A 25,908-nucleotide genomic window follows, 5' to 3' on the forward strand; every position below is an offset into this window, starting at 1 on the left:
CTTCCATCCCTCCCTCCTTCTTTCTTTCCATCTATCTATCCATCTCTCTACCTATCATCTATCTCAACTATCATCTATTTATATCTACCTACCTACCTACTCACATCACCTCTACCAACTATCTGTGTGTCTATGTATCCATCCATCCATATCTGTCTCTATATTAATAAATCATTATCCATCTAGCATTCATGTTTATCTATCTACAATCTACGTATCTGTATCCATCCATTCATCCAACTGTTCATCCTTTATATCTGTCCATCAATCATCTATTCAATCTATCTATCTATCAATCTATCTATCTATCTGTTTTTTGGGTTTATCATTCCTACTGTGTCCCCACCTCCCTTGACAGGATGATAGTAATTATCAAACAGGCTGCTCTATCTGCTTACTCAGCTGCTTTCACTGCACCCAGCGCCATCCCACCACATTCACACCATCCCCACAACTGCTTCTGGAGGGAACACTCTCGAATCTTGCTCCCCAAAAGAGTTGGGGATAATTGGGAACCAGAAACACTGGCATCATTTTGCAGGCTTGTTGGAGATGCAGAGACTCTAGCCCACGCAATCCCTGCTGGATCAGAACCCGCCCTGTAGCCTGATGTCAGCACATCCTTGGAACAACGTTTGAGAAGCACTGATAAAAATCGCAAATATGGACTTCCCTGGTGGCGCAGTGGTTGAGAGTCCGCCTGCCGATGCAGGGGACGCGGGTTCGTGCCCCGGTTCGGGAGGATCCCGCGTGCCGCATAGTGGCCGGGCCCGTGAGCCATGGCCGCTGAGCCTGCGCGTCCGGAACCTGTGCTCCGCAACGGGAGAGACCGCAACAGTGAGAGGCCCGCGTACCGCAAAAAAGAAACAAAAAAACGCAAATATGCTCACACCACTTTTGCGCCATCTTTTACCGTCTGCTGCTTGAAATCAGGACAAGGTGCACACGGCATGCCTTGTGACTTGAGGCTTGTTATCAGCTGGACGCTATTCCCCTCCTTCCCCACACCTTTCCCGGTGACACCTTCTATTTTTCAGCCAGGACAGAAAAAAGCCATGGTTCCCCAAACTTCCCGAGTCTTCTCACTTTGAGGGTGTGGAGTTCTGCCCTCCCGAAGCATCCACCATCATTGGTTTGTCTGCGTGGATGCCCACATACTTGGAGGGATGTGGTTTGGGGTAGCTTCCTACAGAGCACTGCCCGCCCCTTGCAGACGAGGTTAAGGGTCTGTGTCTAGACTCCCACTGGCACCCTGGGTACCATCTCCAGCACCTCCTGTTGCTTCCTGGCTGTACTTCCCTGCTCTCCGTTTGGAGTCCTAGGATGGAGAGAGCTTCTTCTTTCATTTTTAACAGAAGCCCCAGCACAGAGCTGGGGTGATGGAGAAGCTTGGTAAACATTTGCAGAAATAGATGAATGAATGAATGCATACATTTTTACCATCCGTTGAGTTATTCAGAATGGCCATTCAGAATGAATCAAATGGTGAAAAAAGGAACGACTCCCCTATTTCAAAAACTGGCTAGAGATCTAATTTTAAATCCACAAAAATGGCTTTTCCATTAAATAGATATGACATATGTTTATGTATTCATGAAATATTATTTACATATTTATAAAATAGTTACTTATTTACTTATATGTAAACACATATTTTGTATTAATGTAACTCATATGCACTAGAATTATAATATGTATATATAACATGATGTATATACATATCTGCAATATATGTGTAATATAAAATGTGTATGTTTTAAATATATAAAATATATATTACATATTATATCACACATATGGTATGATGTATTATGTATTTTATATACAAATGCTTCGTATAGTATAGCTATTATATATGTATATAAATATAAAAATATAATTATACTTTATAAATATATTTATTAAAATTCAATTATACACAATATATTAAAATATTTATTTGTATGTAATATATAAATGTGTATGTATATATACGTGTGTATATATATATATCCTGTGTACGTCACATTCAGCAAACGACCTGAGCCCAACATGTAAAAAAAAATTCAGAGTTCGAATACAGCAGTCACAGTCTTTGCTGTTTTCCTCTACCTGATAATTAGCTAATATTATCATGACATTCATGAACTTGAGTTAGAAATTTTTGCTGCATCCTTCATTGCTGAAGAGTTTGGGCTCTGAACACACGATCTTCCTTTGAATCTGAGTTCTGCTGCTGCCTTGTAGCTTAATGTTTCTGATTCTCAACATCTTCAGTTCTAAAATAGAAGTAATACAGGTGCCTGCCCCTTAGGGTTATCGTGACTGTTAAGATAAGGAATGACCAGGTGCATATGAGGACTGGACAAGTTAGGTCGCATCAGTATGGTAGTAATTTTCTGCCTCTCCAGTTGTATTCAAATGAATTACTTGCTGTCAGAGATTTACTCAAATAAGGCTACTAGAAAGATTTAAGGCATGACAACAAACACAACTCAAAACCCAGCAACATAAGAAGCAGCAGTGGCTGAACTTGATAAACCCAAGTGTTCCATTTCAGGAAACATCCTCTTGTTATGAGTTTCACCAACCAGAGTGCCTTTCTCCAATGTCAGGCCAGAAGAAAACCCCTAGCGGGGACACAAAACCTGTTCATGAGGACGAACCACAAGAAACTGATCTAGTACCAACTGAGTGTGCCGTTTATCACCTACGTCAGATGTATCGCTTAGTTTTTAAAGTGAAAAAGACATCTAAAGAAGGAAAAATAAATAAATATGATAGGCCACCTACAAAAAAAGAATGGACGCGTAATTATTTGCACAAAGCATTAGAAAATACTGTGATATTTTATTATTAAAAATGCTGCTGAAAAGTTTATACATATGTGTCCAGCCATATATATCTTCTATCATTACTTAAGGCAAAATCAAAAACAAAATCGCAAAATAATAATCCAAGAAACCATTAAACCCTGCGTGCCAGTGAAGGTCAAGAATAAAAGCCTAGGAAAGTTTTTTTCTAACTTATGGGTTTTTTTTCTGTTTTTTTTTCCCTCTTTTTTATAGATAGCAAGTATATTTTATTCTCATAGAACTCTATGAAGATTCTATAACTTCTTTCCATGTAGAAATATCATTTAAGGTGTATTAAATTGCTTTTGATCATAATCCTTTGTAAAAGCTAAAGTTATTCACTTAACAAGAACTCTTTTTTTTTTTTTCCTTACCCAAATGTCACAAGCCTGATACATTACTGTGCATATTGCTAGCAGAAGACAATTGGAAATACTAAACAAATACTGGAATTCACATTACAAACATACCGGACCCACATTGGTGCCAAGCATCACGTCCTTCGTAGTTTCCTGGAGAGCCTATTCGTCGTAGCTTAGCTGGGGTAATGCACAGCTTGCAGAAATGGCCTGACAATAGCTTTCAAAAATGATGAACAAAAATCGTACCCATGACACCTCTAGCTGCAGGAGTGATGCTTCTCTCTATGCAAAGTTGGGGTTATATTTCACCTACGTATACACAGAGAATCACTCTTAAATTTAAACCAAGATGAACAACAGAATTTATTGGACGATCTGTATGCATTTTTAAAAGCACTCTCTTTTTCTAGGGGGGCCATTTTCAAACACTTTGATAGACATTGCTACAGTTTTAGTTTAGGGGTTCAATCATCAAAGATTATACAAAGAGACAAGGAATTTGGACTATCTTTGTGGACAATGTCCACCTTGGCAAAGACATATAGTGCTGGGTTTCCATGAGAACCATGCCCAGAGACATCTTCAAATATCTTTGGCTACTATTTCCTGGTGTTGCAATATACTTTTGAAAGACAAAACATGAAGTCACCATGGTTACTATTTTTTTTTCCTTCCACTTTAGGACACTTGCAAAAGATTCCTTAAGGGAAATTGAAAGGACGATGAGAAAATGACAAAGTGTCAGAGGGACAAACTTCTCATCCCTGTCTCACCAATTTAAAATGACTGAATATTTCTGTGTGTTATCTTGACAGCGAAGCCATCCTAACTTCCCGGAAAACCCATGCAAAGCACTTTTAATGTTCTATCCTTTTGTTTGTTTTCTCTCTGTAATACTCATGGATCAGTGACTGATACACAAATTCACAAATGGTAATAGTTTCAGACAAGCATATGTTTTATCCCATAAATGATATAAAAAATAAAAATCCCTGCTTACTGATAAATAAGGGACTTACTGCTTAAACAGAAAGGAAAGACACATGCCCTCTTTCAATCTGATTAGCTAAGCTGAGCAGGTATTTCATCAGCCAAACCCTTCTGCAGCTGCTGGGGAATACAGAGCTGTATTGACTCAGCAGAGCTTGGCCCTACCAAAGACAAGCTTTCTTTTCCTTTTTGGCAGGACCCTGGGATGGGAAGCAACTCTTCCTCAACGGATTCAAAGAACCAGAACTACAGAACGAGACTTGTATTCTGTTTTCCCCCCGCGGTCACTCTGCAGGTGCGTGCGTGTTTCTAATTCAACAAGCTTTAAATAGGCTCCACGCTGGGGATCCATCCTGGGGTTGCAACTTCATGAAGCCTTAACACACAAAAATAAAAGTTTTCCTAAAAATAACGGTCTCCTAAGAATGCTGTCGCATGCACTTTCCAGCCCAAAAAGGGGAGAGAGAGCCTAGTCGAACAGACGGTCTAGGTCCGCCGTGTGACAATCACATCCTCCTACAAATGAAACACGTTAGAAAGCCCCATGTCTGTTGGCCACAAGGAATTAAGAAGAAAATCCTCCTTTGTCCTGGAGGAGACAGAGGTGATATGACTAATGTATATATCGATTTATATACATACAGACCACAATGGAAAGCACAATCTTGCTAAAAGCTCTTTCAAACTGAAAACACCAATAAAAGCTTTTTTTGTTGTTGTTTTTGTTTTTGTTTCTGTTTTTCTCTCTGTTTGTTTAAACGCACAGCTATATACATTTTTTTATTTTTATTTTTACAAAGTTTCTTAAATAGAGTTCAGGCTGGCAAAACATCTCTTTGCACAGAACTCTACGTATGTAACTGCATAGTCAGTTCTTTTATTTTAATAATAAAATTCTACTTTTCCTTCTCTCTGGATTACACCTCCATATGCTGGGTAAAAGCCCATAGATTCTTTCTTCACTTAAGTAGAGCCATCTGTCGTATGGCACAAAAAGAACTTTTATTTATTTCAATTGTAATTAAAAAAAAAAAAAATGTGTCCTTGGCTGAGTTCCAGAAGTGTCAGCTTCTATGGTCACATTGGAAACATCCAGGTCCTTGAAACTTCGATGTCCTAGTTGCACTAAGGTTTGCCGGATGGTGGAGATCTTAAAGCGGTATTGTAACAGCAATGTATACGTTTCACATTTCGTAGGGTCAGAAGTTGATCTCGTTGTACCGGGAAATGCCAATGGAAAGGGTCTGCAAGGACACAGTGGCTGCCCTTTTGCTTTTGTTTTGTTTTGTTTTGTCTTAAGCCAAACATTCCTTGTTTGGAGATGTTGCTTCTTTCTTTCTCTCTTCGATGTGGCTGAGGGGAGGCGCAGAGGGAGGGGAAGAAGATGGCAAAGCTATACTCTAGTGGTTGAATGCCCGTGGGGTAAATTTGTACTGTTTTGTCCTCCACTGAAGGTATTGAACGTGTGCAAAGGCTGCATCCCCGTCAGTGTGTTGGGAATCATAGTGATGGTATTTGGTGTCATAAGTGGGATGTCATCGGGGGATCTGCGCAGCGTGAGGGTGTAGTCTGGAGGGCAGGTGAGCCTCAGCGTGTCATGAGCCTGCAGGGACTCACACTCGTGATCATGCTCCAGCTGTTTCATCTGCAGGGACATGATCTCTTCGTTCTGGATGTGAGCAATGTCATTTGTGGTATTTCTCTGGGGACTGGGGCGCCTGTGTGTCTCATGGCGCCTCTTGTCCTTCTTATAGTACAGCGCCGCGAACGCCAAGATGTTAAGGAAGAGTAAGGATGCCCCCACGGCAATGGTGACGCTCAACTCAGTGGAATAATCCCGTTTGGTTTCGATGAGGACGGTGGTGTCCTCGGGCCCCGTTTTATGAGGGTCCTTGGAGTGTTTGGGGTTGTTGGCAGGAGTGATCGCCGGGCGTTTGGTCGTGGGCCATATCTTGGCAGGAGATCGCCGAGTTCCGTAGGGAAAGGAGGTCATGTCTGGAGGAGGAACCTTTGTGGTTGTGGACACATACTGGAATATCTCATTCAAGTTGTGCAAGTGAGGCACGAGTTCCAACCAGAAAGCCACTTTTGTGGCTCGGTAATGGTCCCTCACTCTGGGTTTCAAGCCAATATGCAGATAGAGCTGGTCTTTGGGGTTATACTTGGACCAGGCCACTTCCTCAAAGCGATTGGGTTTTGTGTGAATGAACTTGGTGTCCTGAGGAACTGGCTGATTAGGATCACTGGGGACAGAAGGGAGAAAAAAAGAGAAAGGTCACACTCTTCCACATTTCCCAAGTAAATTTTAATCAAATACAACGAAATTACAATCAGATAATCTCATGTGTTTATTGATATGCACAAAGTACTCAAGTAGCAACAAATACATGATGTTTTAATCCCGATGCGCTACCATTTTGCCTTTTCTTTAAAATCCCCTTACCTTTATTTTAAAAATAATTCCTGATGGCAGTATGATAGCATTTTCGTAACACTTCTACATTTTTTAAATGCGCCCAATTATCTTCCATGATAAAGAAGGAAACCAAAAATGTGTCTTGCATTTCAAGTTTAACTACTTTTGAGTCAGAAATCTCAACCAGGGTGATTTGCCCCCAAGAGGGCATCTGGTAACATCTGGAGATGTTTTTTGGTCGTTATAAGTGAAGGGTGGTGCCATGAATGGGTAGATGCCAGGGTGACTGTTAAATATGCTCCAGGGCACAGGACAGCCCCTCCACAGCAGAGAAGTACCTGGTCCCAGGTGTCAGTAGTATTGAGGCTGAGAAATCCTGATTTAGAGGCTATGGTCCAAAATTTGTGCCATTCTCTTTCTTCCTCAAGAATCGCTTCTTAGGTAAATGAATAGATACTGTGGTTACAACTAAAATGTATGTTAAAAATCAAATAAAAACTGGCTTTTGTAATTACAAGATGTTAATAAATAGAATTATGCATCAATTGTTCGTTCTCTCTCAGAAAGAGAAATATGTATGTACTTGGAAACCTTCTGAAGACTGAGTCACGTAAAGATCAAACAACATTCCGTTGATTTAAGAAGTTTGGTCAGACGGTGCTTTTAGATATGCAGAGTTAAGGATTTTAGGAAAAGTACCACACGATGCAAGAAACTGAGGGTTTTTTATAGATTTCAAGTGTGCATGGCAACTATGAACCTAAGAAGTCTCCTATGATTTACATAAGTGGACACAGGCAGAAGGAGAATCACCAAAATGGAAAGATTCTCCACAAAACATGGTACTTGAAACATCTTTGCAACTAACTCTTTTAAGATAACAAACAACCTCCCCCCGCCCCGCAAAGATATGTTCTCATTTCTTCCATTTTTTTTTTAGGCTTGGTAAAGTGAGCTGTAAAACAGGTTTCATCTTAATGTGTACTGGTTTGGAAAATTTGAGATCATGCATGATATAATGCCACCTAGTTGACACTGAACATTCAGACATGATGTGCAGACCCAGTTTGCTTAGATCTATTGCTCCAGGTGCTCTAACTTCTATTTTCCAGGTAACACTTTTATGAAGCTGCCTTCAGCCACTGCCTGTTTGCTCATGTATCAGAAGGCTGGGGAACCAGAAGGTCCCACTGGAAGACCTAAAGACTCCAGACATTCCCAAGTAGTGTGCAGATGCAAACGATGCACTTGACCAACAGATGCATCTGCCAAAGGAAGGACTTTAGCCCTCAGTCTGAGGCTGTCAAAATCATTTCCATACATTAAGTTCTGCATCTCTCCTTCTTTACAAGCTGTGAAATCTTGAGCAAATCCTTAAGCCTCTCTTAGCCTCATCTTCCTCATCTATAAAGTGGATAAGAATACTGGGATGGAAAGGAATATTCCTGGCATGTAGTAAGAGCTCAATAAATAGTATCCCTCTCTGCAATGCATAAATTAGAATACCTACATATTGCTAGCGAGAGAGGACTATAAATAACATACTGTATATAGCCACAGAATATACCTAATACTATACATTCTACATAGTATATGCTACATAAAAGTATACTGTATACCAGTATACATGGTACACTAGATATAGTGTATGTTGCATAGCAATACACTGTATATATGGTACACTGTTAATTATATATAGTATATACTGTTTAAAAGTATACTGTGTACATCAGAGCATACATGGTACAGTATATACTGTATATAGTATATGCTATATCAAAGTATACTATACACTGTGTATAGTATATACCACTGTATACCACAGTGTATATGGTACACTGTATACTACAGTATATATGGTACACTGTATACTGTATATAGTATACACTGTATAAAAGGATACTATGGAGTGCACAGCGACGGGTGCGGAGGGCAAAGCGGGGAGATTCCTGCACAGACGATCGGTGCCGACCAGCACTCACCAACCCGAGAGGCTTGCTGCTCACCCACCGGGGCGGGCGGGGCTGCGAGCTGAGGCTCGGGTTTTGGTTTTGGACGGAGCTCAGGGAGAGGACTGGGGTTGGCGGCTTGAACATAGCCTGAAGGGGTTAGTGCACCACGACTAGCCGGGAGGGAGTTCGGGGAAAAGCCTGCACCGGCCGAAGAGGCAAGAGACTTTTTCTTCCCTCTTTGTCTCCTGGTGCGCGAGGAGAGGGGTTTAAGAGCGCTGCTTAAAGGAACTCCAGAGACGGGCGCGAGCCGCGGCTAAAAGCGCGAACCCCAGAGACGGGCGCGAGCCGCGGCTGAGGGCGCGAGCCCCCGAGACGGGCGCGAGCCGCGGCTGAAAGCGCAAACCCCAGAGACGGGCGCGAGCCGCGGCTAAAACCGCGGACCCCAGAGACGGGCGGGAGACGCTGGGGCTGCTGCTGCCGCCACCAAGGGGCCTGCGTGCGAGCACAGGTCACTCTCCACACCCCTCTTCCGCGGAGCCTGTGCAGCCCGCCACTGCCAGGTTCCCGGGATCCAGGGACAACTTCCCCGGGAGTACGCACGGCGGGTCTCAGGCTGGTGCAACGTCACGCCGGCCTCTGCCGCAACGTCACGCTGCCTCTGCAGCCGCAGGCCCGCCCCGCACGTAGTGCCCCTCCCTCCCCCATCCCCCAACCCCCGGCCTGAGTGAGCCGGAGGCCCCGAATCAGCGGCTCCTTTAACCCCGTCCTGTCTGAGCGAAAAAACAGACGCCCTCCAGCGACCTACACGCAGAGGCAGGGCCAAATCCAAAGCTGAGCTCCTGTGAGCTGTGAGAACAAAGAAGAGAAAGGGAAATCTCTCCCAGCAGCCACAGAAGCAGCGGATTAAAGCTACACAATCAACTTGATATACCCTGCATCTGTGGAATACCTGAATAGACAAGGAATGATCCCAAATTGAAGAGGTGGAATTTAGGAGCGAGATCTATGATTTTTTTCCCTTTTCCTCTTTTTGTGAAGGTGTACGTGTATGCTCCTGTGTGACATCTAGTCTGTATACTCTAGCTTCCACCATTTGTCCTAGGGCTCTATCCGTCCATGACTTTTTTTTAAAAATTCTTTTTCTTAATAATTAAGTTTAATTGTAATAACTTTATTATACTTTACCTTCGTTCTTTCTTTCTTTCCTTCCTTCCCTCCCTCCTTTAGACAACGAATCACCCCAAATTGAGGAGGTGGTCTCAGGGAGCAGGATTTATGATTTTTCCCCCTTTACCTCTTTTTGTGAAGGTGTATGTGTATGCTTCTGTGTAAGATTTTCTCTGTATAGCTTTGCTTCCAACATTTGTCCTAAGGTTCTATCCGTCCCTTTTTTTTTTTTCTAAATATTTTTAAATTCAATAACTATATTATACTTTATTTTATTTTTACTGTATCATCTTTCTTTCTGTCTTTTTTTCCTTCTTTCCCTCCTTCCTTCCTTCCTCCCTCCCTCCCTCCCTCCCTCCTTTCTTTCCTTCTTTGCTTCTTTCTTCCTTCCTTCCTTTCCTCCTTTCCTTCTTTCTTTCCTCATACTTCTACTAATTCTCTCTACTTTTTCTCCCTTTTATTCTGAGCCGTGTGGATGAAAGGCTCTTGGTGCTCCAGCCAGGAGTCAGGGCTCTGCCTCTGAGGTAGGAGAGCCAACTTCAGGTCACTGGTCAACAAGAGACCTCCCAGCTCCACATAATATTAAACAGCGGAAATCTCCCAGAGACCTCCATCTTAACACCAGCACCCAGCTTCACTCAACGACCAGCAAGCCACAGTGCTGGACAACCTATGCCAAACAACTAGCAAAACAGGAACACAACCCCACCCATTAGCAGAGAGGCTGCCTAAAATCATAATAAGGCCACAGACACCCCAAAACACACCACCAGACGTGAACCTGCCCACTAGAGAGACAAGATCCAGCCTCATCCAGCACAACACAGGCACTAGTCCCCTCCACCAGGAAGCCTACACAACCCACTGAAACAACCTTAGCCACTGGAGACAGACATCAAAAACAACGGGAACTACGAACCTGCAGCCTGCAAAAAGGAGACCCCAAACACAGTAAGATAAGCAAAATGAGAAGACAGAAAAACACACAGCAGATGAAGGAGCAAGATAAAAACCCACCAGACCTAACAAATGAAGAGGAAATAGGCAATCTACCTGAAAAAGAATTCAGAATAATGATAGTAAGGATGATCCGAAATCTTGGAAGTAGAATGGACAAAATGCAAGAAACAGTTAACAAGGACCTACAAGAACTAAAGATGAAACAAGCAACGATGAACAATGCAATAAATGAAATTAAAATCACTCTAGATAGGATCAATAGCAGAATAACTGAGGCAGAAGAACGGATAAGTGACCTGGAAGATAAAGTAGTGGAAATAACTACTGCAGAGCAGAATAAAGAAAAAAGAATGAAAAGAACTGAGGACAGTCTCAGAGACCTCTGGGACAACATGAAACGCACCAACATTCGAATTATAGGGGTTCCAGAAGAAGAAGAAAGAAAGAAAGGGACTGAGAAAATATTTGAAGAGATTATAGTTGAAAACTTCCCTAATATGGGAAAGGAAATAGTTAATCAAGTCCAGGAAGCACAGAGGGTCCCATACAGGATAAATACAAGGAGAAACACGCCAAGACACATATTAATCAAACTGTCAAAAATTAAATACAAAGAAAGCATATTAAAAGCAGCAAGGGAAAAACAACAAATAACACACAAGGGAATCCCCATAAGGTTAACAGCGGATCTCTCAGCAGAAACCCTACAAGCCAGAAGGGAGTGGCAGGACATACTGAAAGTGATGAAGGAGAATAGCCTGAAACCAAGACTACTCTACCCAGCAAGGATCTCATTCACATTTGATGGAGAAATTAAAACCTTTACAGACAAGCAAAAGCTGAGAGAGTTCAGCACCACCAAACCAGCTTTACAACAAATGCTAAAGGAACTTCTCTAGACACGAAACACAAGAGAAGGAAATGACCTATAGTAGCGAACCCAAAACAATATATAAAATGGAAATAGGAACATACATATCGATAATTACCTTAAATGTAAATGGACTAAATGCTCCCACCAAAAGACACAGATTGGCTGAATGGATACAAAAACAAGACCCTTATATATGCTGTCTACAAGAGACCCACTTCAGAACTAGAGACACATACAGACTGAAAGTAAGGGGATGGAAAAAGATATTCCATGCAAATGGAAACCAAAAGAAAGCTGGAGTAGCAATTCTCATATCAGACAAAATAGAGTTTAAAATAAGGACTATTAAAAGGGACAAAGAAGGACACTACATAATGATCAAGGGATCGATCCAAGAAGAAGATATAACAATTGTAAATATTTATGCACCCAACATAGGAGCACCTCAATACATAAGGCAAATACTAACAACCATAAAAGGGGAGATCAACAGTAACACATTCAGAGTAGGGGACTTTAACACCCCACTTTCACCCATGGACAGATCATCCAAAATGAAAATAAATAAGGAAACACAAGCTTTAAATGATACATTAAACAAGATGGACTTAATTGATATTTATAGGACACTCCATCCAAAAACAACAGAATACACATTTTTCTCAAGTGCTCATGGAACATTCTCCAGGATAGATCATATCTTGGGTCACAAATCAAGCCTTGGTAAATTTAAGAAAACTGAAATTGTATCAAGTATCTTTTCCGACCACAACGCCATGAGACTAGATATCAATTACAGGAAAAGATCTGTAAAAAATACAAACACATGGAGGCTAAACAATACACTACTTAATAATGAAGTGATCACTGAAGAAATCAAAGAGGAAATCAAAAAATACCTAGAAACAAATGACAACGGAGACACAACGACCCAAAACCTATGGGATGCAGCAAAAGCAGTTCTAAGGGGGAAGTTTATAGCAATACAAGCCCACCTTAAGAAGCAGGAAACATCTCGAATAAACAACCTAACCTTGCACCTCAAGCAATTAGAGAAAGAAGAACAAAAAAACCCCAAAGCTAGCAGAAGGAAAGCAATCATAAAAATCAGATCAGAAATAAATGAAAAAGAAATGAAGGAAACAATAGCAAAGATCAATAAAACTAAAAGCTGGTTCTTTGAGAAGATAAACAAAATAGATAAACCACTAGCCAGACTCATCAAGAAAAAAAGGGAGAAGACTCAAATCAATAGAATTAGAAATGAAAAAGGAGAAGTAACAACTGACACTGCAGAAATAAAAAAAATCATGAGAGATTACTACAAGCAACTCTATGCCAATAAAATGGACAATCTGGAAGAAATGGACAAATTCTTAGAAATGCACAACCTGCCAAGACTGAATCAGGAAGAAATAGAAAATATGAACAGACCAATCACAAGCACTGAAATTGAAACTGTGATTAAAAACCTTCCAACAAACAAAAGCCCAGGACCAGATGGCTTCACAGGTGAATTCTATCAAACGTTTAGAGAAGAGCTAACACCTATCCTTCTCAAACTCTTCCAAAATATAGCAGAGGGAGGAACACTCCCAAATTCCTTCTACGAAGCCACCATCACCTTGATACCAAAACCAGACAAGGATGTCACAAAGAAAGAAAACTACAGGCCAATATCACTGATGAACATAGATGCAAAAATCCTCAACAAAATACTAGCAAACAGAATCCAACAGCACATTAAAAGGATCATACACCATGATCAAGTGGGGTTTATTCCAGGAATGCAAGGATTCTTCAATATACGCAAATCTATCAATGTGATAAACTATATTAACAAATTGAAGGAGAAAAACCATATGATCATCTCAATAGATGCAGAGAAAGCTTTCGACAAAATTCAACACCCATTTATGATAAAAACCCTCCAGAAAGTAGGCATAGAGGGAACTTTCCTAAACATAATAAAAGCCATATATGACAAGCCCACAGCAAACATCATCCTCAATGGTGAAAAACTGAAAGCATTTCCACTAAAATCAGGAACAAGACAAGGTTGCCCACTCTCACCACTCTTATTCAACATAGTTTTGGAAGTTTTAGCCACAGCAATCAGAGAAGAAAAGGAAATAAAAGGAATCCAAATCGGAAAAGAAGAAGTAAAGCTGTCACTGTTTGCAGATGACATGATACTATACATAGAGAATCCTAAAGATGCTACCAGAAAACTACTAGAGCTAATCAATGAATTTGGTAAAGTAGCAGGATACAAAATTAATGCACAGAAATCTCTGGCATTCCTATATACTAATGATGAAAAATCTGAAAGTGAAATCAAGAAAACACTCCCATTTACCATTGCAACAAAAAGAATAAAATATCTAGGAATAAACCTACCTAAGGATACGAAAGACCTGTATGCAGAAAATTATAAGACACTGATGAAAGAAATTAAAGATGATACAAATAGATGGAGAGATATACCATGTTCTTGGATGGGAAGAATCAACATTGTGAAAATGACTCTACTACCCAAAGCAATCTACAGATTCAATGCAATCCCTATCAAACTACCACTGGCATTTTTCACAGAACTAGAACAAAAAATTTCGCAATTTGTATGGAAACACAAAAGACCCCGAATAGCCAAAGCAATCTTGAGAACGAAAAAAGGAGCTGGAGGAATAAGGCTCCCTGACTTCAGACTATATTACAAAGCAACAGTAATCAAGACAGTATGGTACTGGCACAAAAACAGAAAGATAGATCAGTGGAACAGGATAGAAAGCCCAGAGATAAACCCACGCACATATGGACACCTTATCTTTGATAAAGGAGGCAGGAATGTACAGTGGAGAAAGGACAGCCTCTTCAATAAATGGTGCTGGGAAAACTGGACAGGTACATGTAAAAGTATGAGATTAGATCACTCCCTAACACCATACACAAAAATAAGCTCAAAATGGATTAAAGACCTAAATGTAAGGCCAGAAACTATCAAACTCTTAGAAGAAAACATAGGAAGAACACTCTATGACATAAATCACAGCAAGATCCTTTCTGACCCACCTCCTAGAGTAATGGAAATAAAAACAAAAATAAACAAATGGGACCTAATGAAACTTCAAAGCTTTTGCACAGCAAAGGAAACCATAACCAAGACCAAAAGACAACCCTCAGAATGGGAGAAAACATTTGCAAATGAAGCAACTGACAAAGGATTAATCTCCAAAATTTACAAGCAGCTCATGCAGCTCAATAACAAAAATACAAACAACCCCATCCAAAAATGGGCAGAAGACCTAAATAGACATTTCTCCAAAGAAGATATACAGAATGCCAACAAACACATGAAAGAATGCTCAACATCATTAATCATTAGAGAAATGCAAATCAAAACTACAATGAGATATCATCTCACACCAGTCAGAATGGCCATCATCAAAAAATCAAGAAACAATAAATGCTGGAGAGGGTGTGGAGAAAAGGGGACACTCTTGCACTGCTGGTGGGAATGTGAATTGGTTCAGCCACTGTGGAGAACAGTATGGAGGTTCCTTAAAAAACTACAAATAGAATTACCATATGACCCAGCAATCCCACTACTTGGCATATACCCTGAGAAAACCAAAATTCAAAGAGAGTCATGTACCAAAATGTTCATTGCAGCTCTATTTACAATAGCCAGGACATGGAAACAACCTAAGCGCCCATCATCGGATGAATGGATAAAGAAGATGTGGCACATATACACAATGGAATATTACTCAGCCTTAAAAAGAAATGAAATTGAGCTATTTGTAATGAGATGGATAGACCTAGAATCTGTCATACAGAGTGAAGTAAGTCAGAAAGAAAAAGACAAATACCGTATGCTAACACATATATATGGAATTTAAGGGAAAAAAATGTCATGAAGAACCTAGGGGTAAGATAGGAATAAAGACGCAGACCTACTGGAGAACGGACTTAAGGATATGGGGAGGGGGAAGGGTGAGTTTTGACAGGGCGAGAGAGAGTCATGGACATATACACACTAACAAACGTAGTAAGGTAGATAGCTGGGGGGAAGCAGCCGCAAGGCACAGGGATATTAGCTCGGTGCTTTGTGACAGCCTGGAAGGGTGGGATGGGGAGAGTGGGAGGGAGGGAGACGCAAGAGGGAAGACATATGGGAACATATGTATATGTATAGCTGATTCACTTTGTTGTAAAGCAGAAACTAACACACCATTGTAAAGCAATTATACCCCAATAAAGATGTTTAAAAAAAAAAAAAAAAAGATACTATGTATATCATAGCATATATGGTACACTATATACTGTATATAGTATATGCTGTATCCAAGTATACTGTATACCACAGTGCATACATTATATTATACACTGGGTACAGTATATACTGTATAAAAGGATACTGTATACAACAGTACATACTGCATACTATATACACACAAAGACATATATATATAGATGCATAGGTATATATATGATCGTAGATGGGATTATATATGTGGTATGCAGGACAAAGAAATTTTACCACATAACTGAGTACACACTAACTGCTGTGCTCTTATTAGTGAGATGATACAATATAAAAAATTATAGGTCTTAATACTATGAGCTTTCTTATTTATGTGTTCATTTATAAACATTTATATACTTTAAAATAATCTGCTTTTAATTCATTTTTATATTCTTATATGTTTTCGAAAAATGTTGGATTTAATATAGCACCTCATGTTTTTTTATTTGAGTCTTCTGAAATACATTGTTGGAAAATTCCTATTCAACTGGAATCTGTCATGGAGAAACTTGTCATCGATTTTTATCGTTCTAAAAGCAACGAAAGGGAGCGAGGATTCCTACTATGTTTGCATTGATCTGATTTCACGGAATTGGGTCTTTTAGTTGTACTGACCTTTTACTGAAGAGAGGGCATCTAGGAAAGAGACTGTCTTTTCATGTAGGATATTTGTCGATTTTTTTATGGAATTCGGTGTACATTTGAAAGGTAAGGAAACACATTTATTTTTTTCTCAGAGAATAGAGGATTTTGAAAATCCGGTTAAGTATGCTTTAGCCCGATACAATCTATCAAAGTTCTGGGAGATGCACAGTCAGAAGCCTTAAACCAAGATAAACTCACGGCGCTTATGAAGGCTCATCATTTCCCCTTGTCAAACGCCCCAAAGACAGTAAGATCTCTACGTGGGATACCACTGCCTTGTTGTTTAGACTTCGCTTCAGCACATGGCATGTTCTAATTCCCATGAGTAAAATTCAAGATGATAATGATTAAGGAGAAATGAAACAGACACACCTTCTTTCTCTAGTAAAAACCTCAACACCTATCCATACTCCTCGTCACCTACACGTACATTTTCACCTGTCATATTTCATTTGCGATATCATCTTAGAAGTGGAGGGTTAAATGCGTCTCCAAGGTCTTGTGGTTCACCTTATTTGTGAGAGATGGGTAACATGATCCCTTTAAAAATACCAGTGAACCCTCTGATACGCTCCTTTGGATGGTATAAGGTTTTCCTTACCCCTAAAACAATGTCGTGGTTGACCATTTGCCCCTAGACCTCTAAGAAGAAAACTACCCCCTGCACCAAGAAGTATGTGTTCAGTCCATCCTATACAACCGGTAGAGATGTTCCTTCACTGAGCTTAAAATACTTTGGGGCAATAAACGTCACTTTTAAAACCAGGCTTTGACTGCAACTCTATCTAACCCATCTTTCCTGTCTGTTTCCTGATTTTTGCAAAGATTGAGCAAAAGTTGAAATAGAAATCAATCACAAGATATGAACAAAATCAAAGTAGAGACGGAATCTGAAAACCAATGAAAAATACGTCATCCCACCCACTCGACCTATACAACTGTATTTCGACATACTGGAATATATGTTGCTCTTCTTACATCATATATATTGGCTTATCGGCCAACAGCCTTCCCATCTCTGAATTCCAAGAGCCTCCGAGGCCTTCCATACAGAATGGTGAAGGTACTGTTCACAGCCATGTCTTCTGTAGACACCCTAATTCTACCCATGTTATCCACCTCTCCTCACACAGAACCCAAATTGCATTGGTCCTTGATCAATGGGCACCTGATTTCTACTGAGTGGCCAGGACCAACGCCTTCCCACCTATTCCCAAAGAGGTTGGATGTGACAAAGAGTTGAAATCTGTGTAATCATTCGTAAACCTTGGGATTAGTTTTCATTTTTCCCAGACATAACTTCTCCTTTATCAAAACGCTCCAAGTAGCCTGATTTCTAGCCTAATACTTAATGTCCTGGCTTCACTGTCCTTTCCCAGCGCTGTTCTGGGTTAGTCTTCTCACCTGGATTATTGAAACAGTCTCCTAGCAATGTCCTTCCATCCTTCTATCCTTCCTTCCTTCCATGCCTACCACACACACCATCCCCACATTATCTTTTCTCTGCTTAACAACAACAAAAAATTTAATATGACAACAAAAAAAATAATATGAATGATTACACAGATTACACAGATTTACACAGATATATCTACACTTAAGCCTACATGTAAGGTCAGAACCGTTAGCTTCGGTCATATAAAAAGAAGCCCCAGTGTTCACCTCATCTCAGCAAACGTATGAATAGTCAGGATCATCGGGGTGCCGTTTACAAGGGGCAGCAGATGTGAAGTTCCACCCAGCGATCACGGCAAAGCATGTTCTGACACAACATAATCCTTTCTTCTCAGCCACGTGTTGTGATTAGACGTACAACAGGATATTCTTATAACCAAACTCTTGTCTCTGTAGTGCTTACAGGGAGCAGTGGATGGTACTCAAGTGTATTCCATCATATTCTGTGGGTCACTGCCTGAGTATGGGTTCTGGAGAACAGCGTTAAGCATCTCACCTCACACTGTGACATCAGGGATGGTTTATCCTATGCTCTTCCCTTGCTGGCATCAAATAAGTTATGAGACCCTTAATGACATGAGAGATGGCTTAATCCCATGCTGTTCCATTACTGGCACCATACTGCCTCATTCTCCTCAGCTGGACCACTTTGGCAGCCCCCTAGGGACAAAGAAATCCTCCACCACACAGGGCTGATCATGCCACTACCCTATTTAAAATCAATCAAGGAATAACTAGCAACCACCTCATAAGCCATATCATCATCCACTGGCGAACACCTAAATCACTGGACTTTGCTCAATCCCCCATTTTCTGTTAAACCATAAGCTACTGAAATGTGATCCTCCTGACTTACGTTTGAAATTGCACACTGCGTTGCAGGTTAGAGGAGGTTCTGAGTAACTTCCTTAAAAGATGATTTGAGGGTTTCCCTGGTGGCGCAGTGGTTAAGAATCCGCCTGCCAATGCAGGGGACATGGGTTCGAGCCCTGGTCCGGGAAGATCCCACATGCCACGGAGCAACTAAACCCGTGTGCCACAACTACTGAGCCTGCGCTCTAGAACCCGCGAGCCACAACTACTGAGACCACGTGCCACAATTACCAAAGCCCACGCGCCTAGAGCCCGTGCTCCGCAACAAGAGAAGCCACCGCAATGAGTAGACCGTGCACTGCAACGAAGAGTAGCCCCTGCTCGCCGCAACTAGAGAAAGCCTGCGTGGAGCAACAAAGACCCAACGCGGTCAAAAATAAATAAAATTAATTAAAAAAAAAAAAAAAGAAAGATGATCTGAGTCGTTCCAACGACCTTTCCAATGTGTTGTGAAAACTCATTGCATTAATATCCCCAAGTACGATTTCAGCTATGCTCCACATGGACCACAGAAATAAAAATAGCTCCTGCTTGGATAAAATCCAGATTTTTCAGACTGACATCCGAGGCCATCCATTAGCGATATCCTGTTCCCACAGTGAGATCTCTACCTGGACTCCGGTCAGATGACGGCTATTCCTCCAAGCCAAGTCCTTATTCCTTCCCCATCTGCTACTTTAGCATCTTTATGAAATCCAAAAGTATCCTAAACACGCACCACTAGTGGCCACAGGAGTATACTGGGCCAGGGATTAAGCCCAAGCTATCTGACATCTCCACCGCTGTGTTCCCCAGATGAGGGGCGTGAACCACAAGCAGTAAGCGAAGTGATTTTAGGAATATAGAGTCATGAAATTAAAAAGCACTCAACATCTTAAAAACCATTTTAAAGAACACTCAACATTTTCAATCCTCACTTAGTCGTTGACAGGTCCTGGTCACCTATAGGTTTGGTGCTGGCATTTCTCTACCATCTCATGACATTAATTTCCTTTAATTTTTCTTTGTTTTTTTTCTTTTTAAAACAACAAGAGAAAATCCATCTCAGAGCCTTTGGCAGGCAAGCACAGCTAATGAGAATTTAATGGCTTTATTTGGATTTTGTAGTTTTCTTTAATGGTTCAGTTAAGTTGATGATGAATGATCCTGGATTTCCATTTAAGAAAATCATATAAAGTTTATTCCCAAAACACGTGAGAGAAAAAGAAAGTAGGTGGCTTTAACAAAAGTAAGTCATGATCTGTGTTCAGATGTTATGGAATTAATGATGGGTTTGGATGGTGATGTAGTCGATAGGCATGGCCATGGTGTGGGAAACGCTCCTGTGAGTTTTTTTGCTTCAAAAGAAGGCAACACTTTGCAAGGGCAGGCATTACCTATCTGAGTTCTATGACACAACTGGGCATTGGTCCTGCCTTTAAAAGGGGTTATGCACTGAACTGTTTCCCTCTCAAATTAAGATACACTGAAGTCCTAACACCCAGGACCTCACAGTGTGATCTTATTGGAAATAGGGTCATTGCAGATGTAGTCAGTCAAGCTAAGATGAGGTTACAGTGGGAATTCCCTGGTGGTCCAATGGTTAGGACTCTGCGCTTCCACTGCAGGTGGCACTGGTTCGATCCCTGGTTGGGGAACTAAGATCCCGCAAGCCACGCGGCCCGGCCAAAAAATAAAAATTTAAAAAAAAAAGATGAGGTCATACTGGAGCAGGATGGACTCTTAAACCAATATGATTGGTGCCCTTATAAGAAGATGGTCAAAAAAAAAAAAAAAAAACAAAATAATGCCATTTGCAGCAACATGGATGCAACTAGAGATTATCATACTAGGTAGAATAAGTCAGAAAGAGAAAGACAAATACCATATGATATCACTTATGTGTGGAATCTAAAATATGACACAAATGAACTTACCTACGAAACAGAAACAGACTCACAGACAGAGAGAACAGACTTGTAGTTGCCAAGGGGGAGGGGAGTGGGGGAGGGATGGATTGGGAGTTTGGGATTAGCAGATGCAAACTACTATGCATAGAATGGATAAACAATAAGGACCTACTGTACAGCACAGGGAGCTATACCCAATATCCTGTGATAAACCATTATGGAAAAGAATATGAGAAAGAATGTATATGTGTCTATAACTGAATCACTTCACTGTAGAGCAGAAATTAACACAAGATTGTAAATAAACTATACTTCAATAAAGATAAAAAAGAAGAAGATGGCCATATAAAGACAGACGTGCTGGGAGAGTGCCATGGTACGACAGACACAGAGCTTGGAGAGATGCAGCTACAAGTCAGGCAACACCAAACATTGCCAGCAAAGCGCCAGGAGCCAAGAAGCAGCATGGAAACATTCCCCTATGGGTGTCAGAGAGGACTCAGCCCTGCGGGCACCTGCATTGTGGACTTCTAGCCTCCAGAACTGTGAAATGCACTTCTGTTGTTTTAAGCTACATCATTTTTGGTACTTTGTTGCAGCAGCCCTAGGAAGCTGATAAACAGGGGTTACTTAAAAATACTTGCTGACTTGACCTCAATCACCTCCCTGTCGAAAAAAGAACCTCTTGGGGACAGACAAGCATCTCTCCCCTGCACGGTTGTACCGTCTCCGTTTCCCACTGTTTTTCTTAGGTCAAACTTGTAAGATGGGACAGTCCAAAGTGGGTATCGGTACAACATGTTTTCCACTCAAGAAACGTGCCACACTTTTCCTAAGACTGCAAAACCATGAAACCACTTCCCACCAGAGTATTTGGAATCATTGTAAAGAATGATACCTGCTGACCCCCTACACATCCCCGGCATCCCCACTTCCTCTCATGAGAGCTACATGAGGCTCAGGCACTGCAGGGCTGCTGCAGTAGGGGGCCTAATTCCACCCCGCAGCGGCCCACAGGAAGATTCTCCATCCTCCAGAGCCGGGAGGACCTTCACCGTAAATTCGGTACGAGAAGCTCAAGGTTAATGACAGAAGCGCAGGCAGGTAGAACAGAACAATACCTCATTAATTTCCGCAATTAGGTTATTCGACAAGAGCAAATGAAAAGATGCTCTGATATTTGTAGCTCCTTAAGATGCTGGGGAGTCTTTTCTTTCGTTGTTTGCAGAGAATCTGCTCAGTGGAATATGGGTGGACCCTGTTGTATATGTAACGCTTGTATACTTCCTACTTTATTTAGCCAGTGAGATTTCTATATGTGTCTATAGATAGATATACAGCTAAATATACACACGTATGAAATTTATATTAATGAAATAAACATGTGTAAATATTTATATATCAACAAAATAAATATATTTTGTGTGCATATGTATATATAGAAAATAAATCTCACAACAATGGAGAAATCCTATGCATGTACATAGACACATATGCATATATATATCTTACATACACACACACACGGGATTTCTCTACAGTTATGAGATTAGGAGTTATTACATGTGCATATACACATATATATATTATATACACATACAGTATTTCTATATATTTATTATGAGATTTATTTCATTCCTTGGCTATGAACATTCCATGTGGCACATGTATTTTGATAACCCTATTATTTACCAAAGACCAGGTCCTACCTAGATTTGAAACTCCAGGATCAGTTTCCCATAGAATAGCCAAATATATCTAAGTCTGACCCCTGTAGCAAGTGTAGAATTTTCAATATGCATCTAGCACCTTAGCGAAAATCTGACTCGACAGCAAACAATTCAGGGGTAAAGAAAAAATGAGGTCTCCCTAGATGTTGGGGGGAAAAATGACTGCTTTTGTTACTGTGTGTGGATACCTGCACACCGCAGTCTAGCCAGTCGCGGAAACCACACTTACACGGAGGAACCAGACAAACAACCCCCTGATGGGGAGAAGAACATACCCGGTTTTGGCGAAGTTTGTCCAGTACGTCATGACCACCGCGCTGAGCATGACATCATTCTTGGAGAAGTTGCAGCTGAAGAGCTCGGTAGGGCCGATCATGGGGATCCCGAAGACGTAGGGGACTTCGTCGCCATGGGCTGAGTCCGCCCAGCTGGGCTTCATCTCGCTTTGGCAGTGGTGGTAGAAGGCGTAGAAGTAGGTGGGTGAGCCGTACTGTGCGTGCAGGTCCGCGGTGGCCACGGCGGGGGCCACCCACTGGTGGTCAGTGAACAGAGCCACCAAGGTTTTCCGCCGCGTTTCGGGGTTCTCCTTATCTGCCCAGTCCGTGTACATGAACTTGATGGTCTCCCGCAAGGTGTCCTTCCCCTCCGGGTAGCCGTAAAGGTTGTCCACGAAGTTGGACACCAAGAAGTCAAAATCGTTGGGCGTCACACCATCCTCGTTATCCACGACGCCGTCCACGAACTTCAGCCCCTCCCCCTGGTTGACCCCGAGCATGATGTCATAGTTAAGGAATTCCCCCTGCTCCATCAGGATCTGAGGGTCGTCGGGGATGACATCCCCGTCAATGACAGGCCCGAAGGAGATGTGGTACGTGGCCGGGGTGATGGTCTGCTGAATGAGCTCTTTGTAGTTCCTATTCCGAAGGCATTCCACCATATCCGTGGTATCCAGCATGTTGCAGCCGGCTTTATCTGCCAATATCCGAGTGTACTTGGCAGGCTGGTAGTTCACGGCCCAGCTGGACAGGGCAGTCCCGCTCTGGATGATGGCCTTCTGGAAGAGACCTGCAGGTGCAAAATTGTGGACATGCAAATGAAAACCCGCAAGACAGAAAAGCAGCTTTTACTCAGCAAAGAAGGCTCTGATTGTCTCTCGGGCATGTGAATTTCTGGATACTGCAGCATTCAGCGCATTCGGCATCTCTTTCTCTCATTTCTATCTCGTCTTCCCCCTCCCCCACCTGCTGGACAGTGGTCTTATAGGATGCTCTCAGACACACACGCACGCGCGCGCGCACACACACACACACACAGAGTTTAGAAAACGAAACTGCGTTTACACTTTAGCTGCAGTGCTAAAAACATACAACCTCTTTCTCCTTCCCCAATTTTGTGTAATATTAGTGTCTCCATCCCCAGAATTCGTAAATAAAGAGTCTCAGAGTAATCACAACCCCCCAGCCTCTAAAAATATGCTTTGTGGCCATTAGAGGTCAAAGGCTGTTTTCTCTTACTGGCAAAACCAGGTACCACTTTATTAGAGGGGGAAGATCCACTGAAATCAGTTTCAGAGTATAAATTCTGGAATGCATTTTTATTTCCACGCTCCATATACCGAAGGTGCTAAAAACATGCAATGTTTTTAATTAGCTATTCCTAAAGAAATCTTCCCTTGAATGCCCCGCTAAAATGTATCTTTTTTTCCAAAAAAAATCATTAATTTCAAAGTTGCATCCACTCAAAGCCCAGACTTTTGTACAGTTCGTTCTGCCACATTTTAAACGTGTCTGCCTGGTGAGAAACTGGGAAAATATTGGGCTGTTTTATGAGTAAAATTCTGTGTAGCTTAAAATTTCCTATCTGAACAGTCTAGTATGTGGATGTCCAGAAGTAAATAAAAGTCTATTTTTAACTGCTCCAGTATGAGACGGAAGGCCATAAGATCATGGTGTTCTATTCCTTATCTCTTCCTGCCGCTTCCTTGAACTCCAGCATGATCTAGCTGTGACGCCTCGTAATTCACTGGGAGAATAAAAGCATTCAGCGGGGAGTCCAGAAATCCGTGCCCTGTCGATGTTTAAGGCCATACAAGCAATCAGGGATGAAGGAAACATGACTGCAATCAGGAGGATGTGATTCTAAAGACTAGAGGATTGCCTGCCGATGGCACACAAGAACGAGCTGCTTAAAACGATCTGGCTTTGCCCGACACAACATCTAGCTCGTTTGGGGTCAATTTCCCAATGTTTACCATTCCGTTGGAAATGTGCGAGTACTGACTTGTGTGTCTGGCTCTCAAGGTGAATGTTTTAAAGCACCTTAAGGAAATGATGTCCATATTGGATCTATTAAAAGATTCATAACTGAAGACAACCAGAATTAGAAAAATGTTGCTGGAAGTTACACATTTTCTCTCTGTGTCATAACTGTTGGCCGTGATTGAGGTAGCCATGTGTGTGTGTGTGTGTGCGTGTGTGTGTGTATGTGTATGTATGTTTTGGTAGGCAAGTAATACAACGTGGGATAAAACTTGAAAAATTAAAGAAAAAGTCACCTATAATTCATACTATAAAATAGGAGATACTTTAATATTTTTAGTATCATTCCTTCTTGTTGCTTTCCCTCCCTTTGGTCTGTTGTGTATAACTGTATCCCATATCTGCATAGTATACTGATGTCCTAATTAAGGAACTCCCCCCTGCTCCATCAGGATCTGAGAGTTGCTTGGAATGGCATCCCTGTCCATGACAGGGTCAAAAGGGAATGTGGTACCTGGCCAAGGTGATGGTTTGCTGAATGAGGTCTTCATATCATGCCTCCCAGGTTAATGCATATCTTAAGCACAATTCTTAAATTATTGTTCCTTCGAGTAAATGCACGTGTCATTAACAATGTTCTTGTCTTTCTGGTCTTGTAGCTTTTCTTTTTATTCTTTGCTATGAGAATGCTGTGGTAGAAAACTCCAGGAAAACACCTTTTTCCCATGTGTATGTTGACTTCATTAAGTTATATCACGGCAAGTGAAATTCGTAAGGCCAACAGTCTGGGTATGTTCATTAATTCTTGATTCTATTGCTGGGTTGATTTTAGAGAGTTACTTTGCAGAAATGATGTAAAGCATTACCATATTCGTTTCTGATCTACTGATTTAAGGAATTAACACTCTTCCCCCATTAGTTTTAGCTGACATGTGTTTGATTACTACTAGAGTTGGTCCTGACTATTTTGTAAATGGAGAATCACAATATCCATTGAGAAATGGGAAAATACAGGTATTTTCTAAAACGGTATAGGAACCGTTATCACTAATGATCTAATTTACTTGCTGTTTCCTTTTTTAATAAAGGGTTAATACAAACATAAGCTTTTCATTCTACCTCTCCTCAGCCATTACGAAATAAAGAATCAAGAAATTCAGACTTCACAAGACTTAAAAATCATCGTCAATCATA

At 41.2% G+C, this 25,908-nt stretch overlaps 1 protein-coding gene across 1 annotated transcript in view; it reads right to left on the reverse strand.

The window, feature by feature from the left end:
- Window positions 1–3,541: 3,541 nt before the first annotated feature.
- NLGN4X (neuroligin 4 X-linked) overlaps window positions 3,542–25,908 on the reverse strand; it is a 308,113-nt gene continuing 285,746 nt past the window's right edge. Inside the window, exons 6-7 of the mRNA XM_032620946.1 lie at window positions 22,732–23,521; window positions 3,542–6,429 (exon numbers count right to left, since the gene is read on the reverse strand). Coding sequence (XP_032476837.1) covers window positions 5,580–6,429; window positions 22,732–23,521 — 1,640 coding nt within the window. The 3' untranslated portion in view covers window positions 3,542–5,579. The remainder of the gene's footprint in view (window positions 6,430–22,731; window positions 23,522–25,908) is intronic.

Source organism: Phocoena sinus, chromosome X, assembly GCF_008692025.1.
Source record: "Phocoena sinus isolate mPhoSin1 chromosome X, mPhoSin1.pri, whole genome shotgun sequence".
In the NCBI taxonomy this organism is placed as follows: domain Eukaryota; kingdom Metazoa; phylum Chordata; class Mammalia; order Artiodactyla; family Phocoenidae; genus Phocoena; species Phocoena sinus.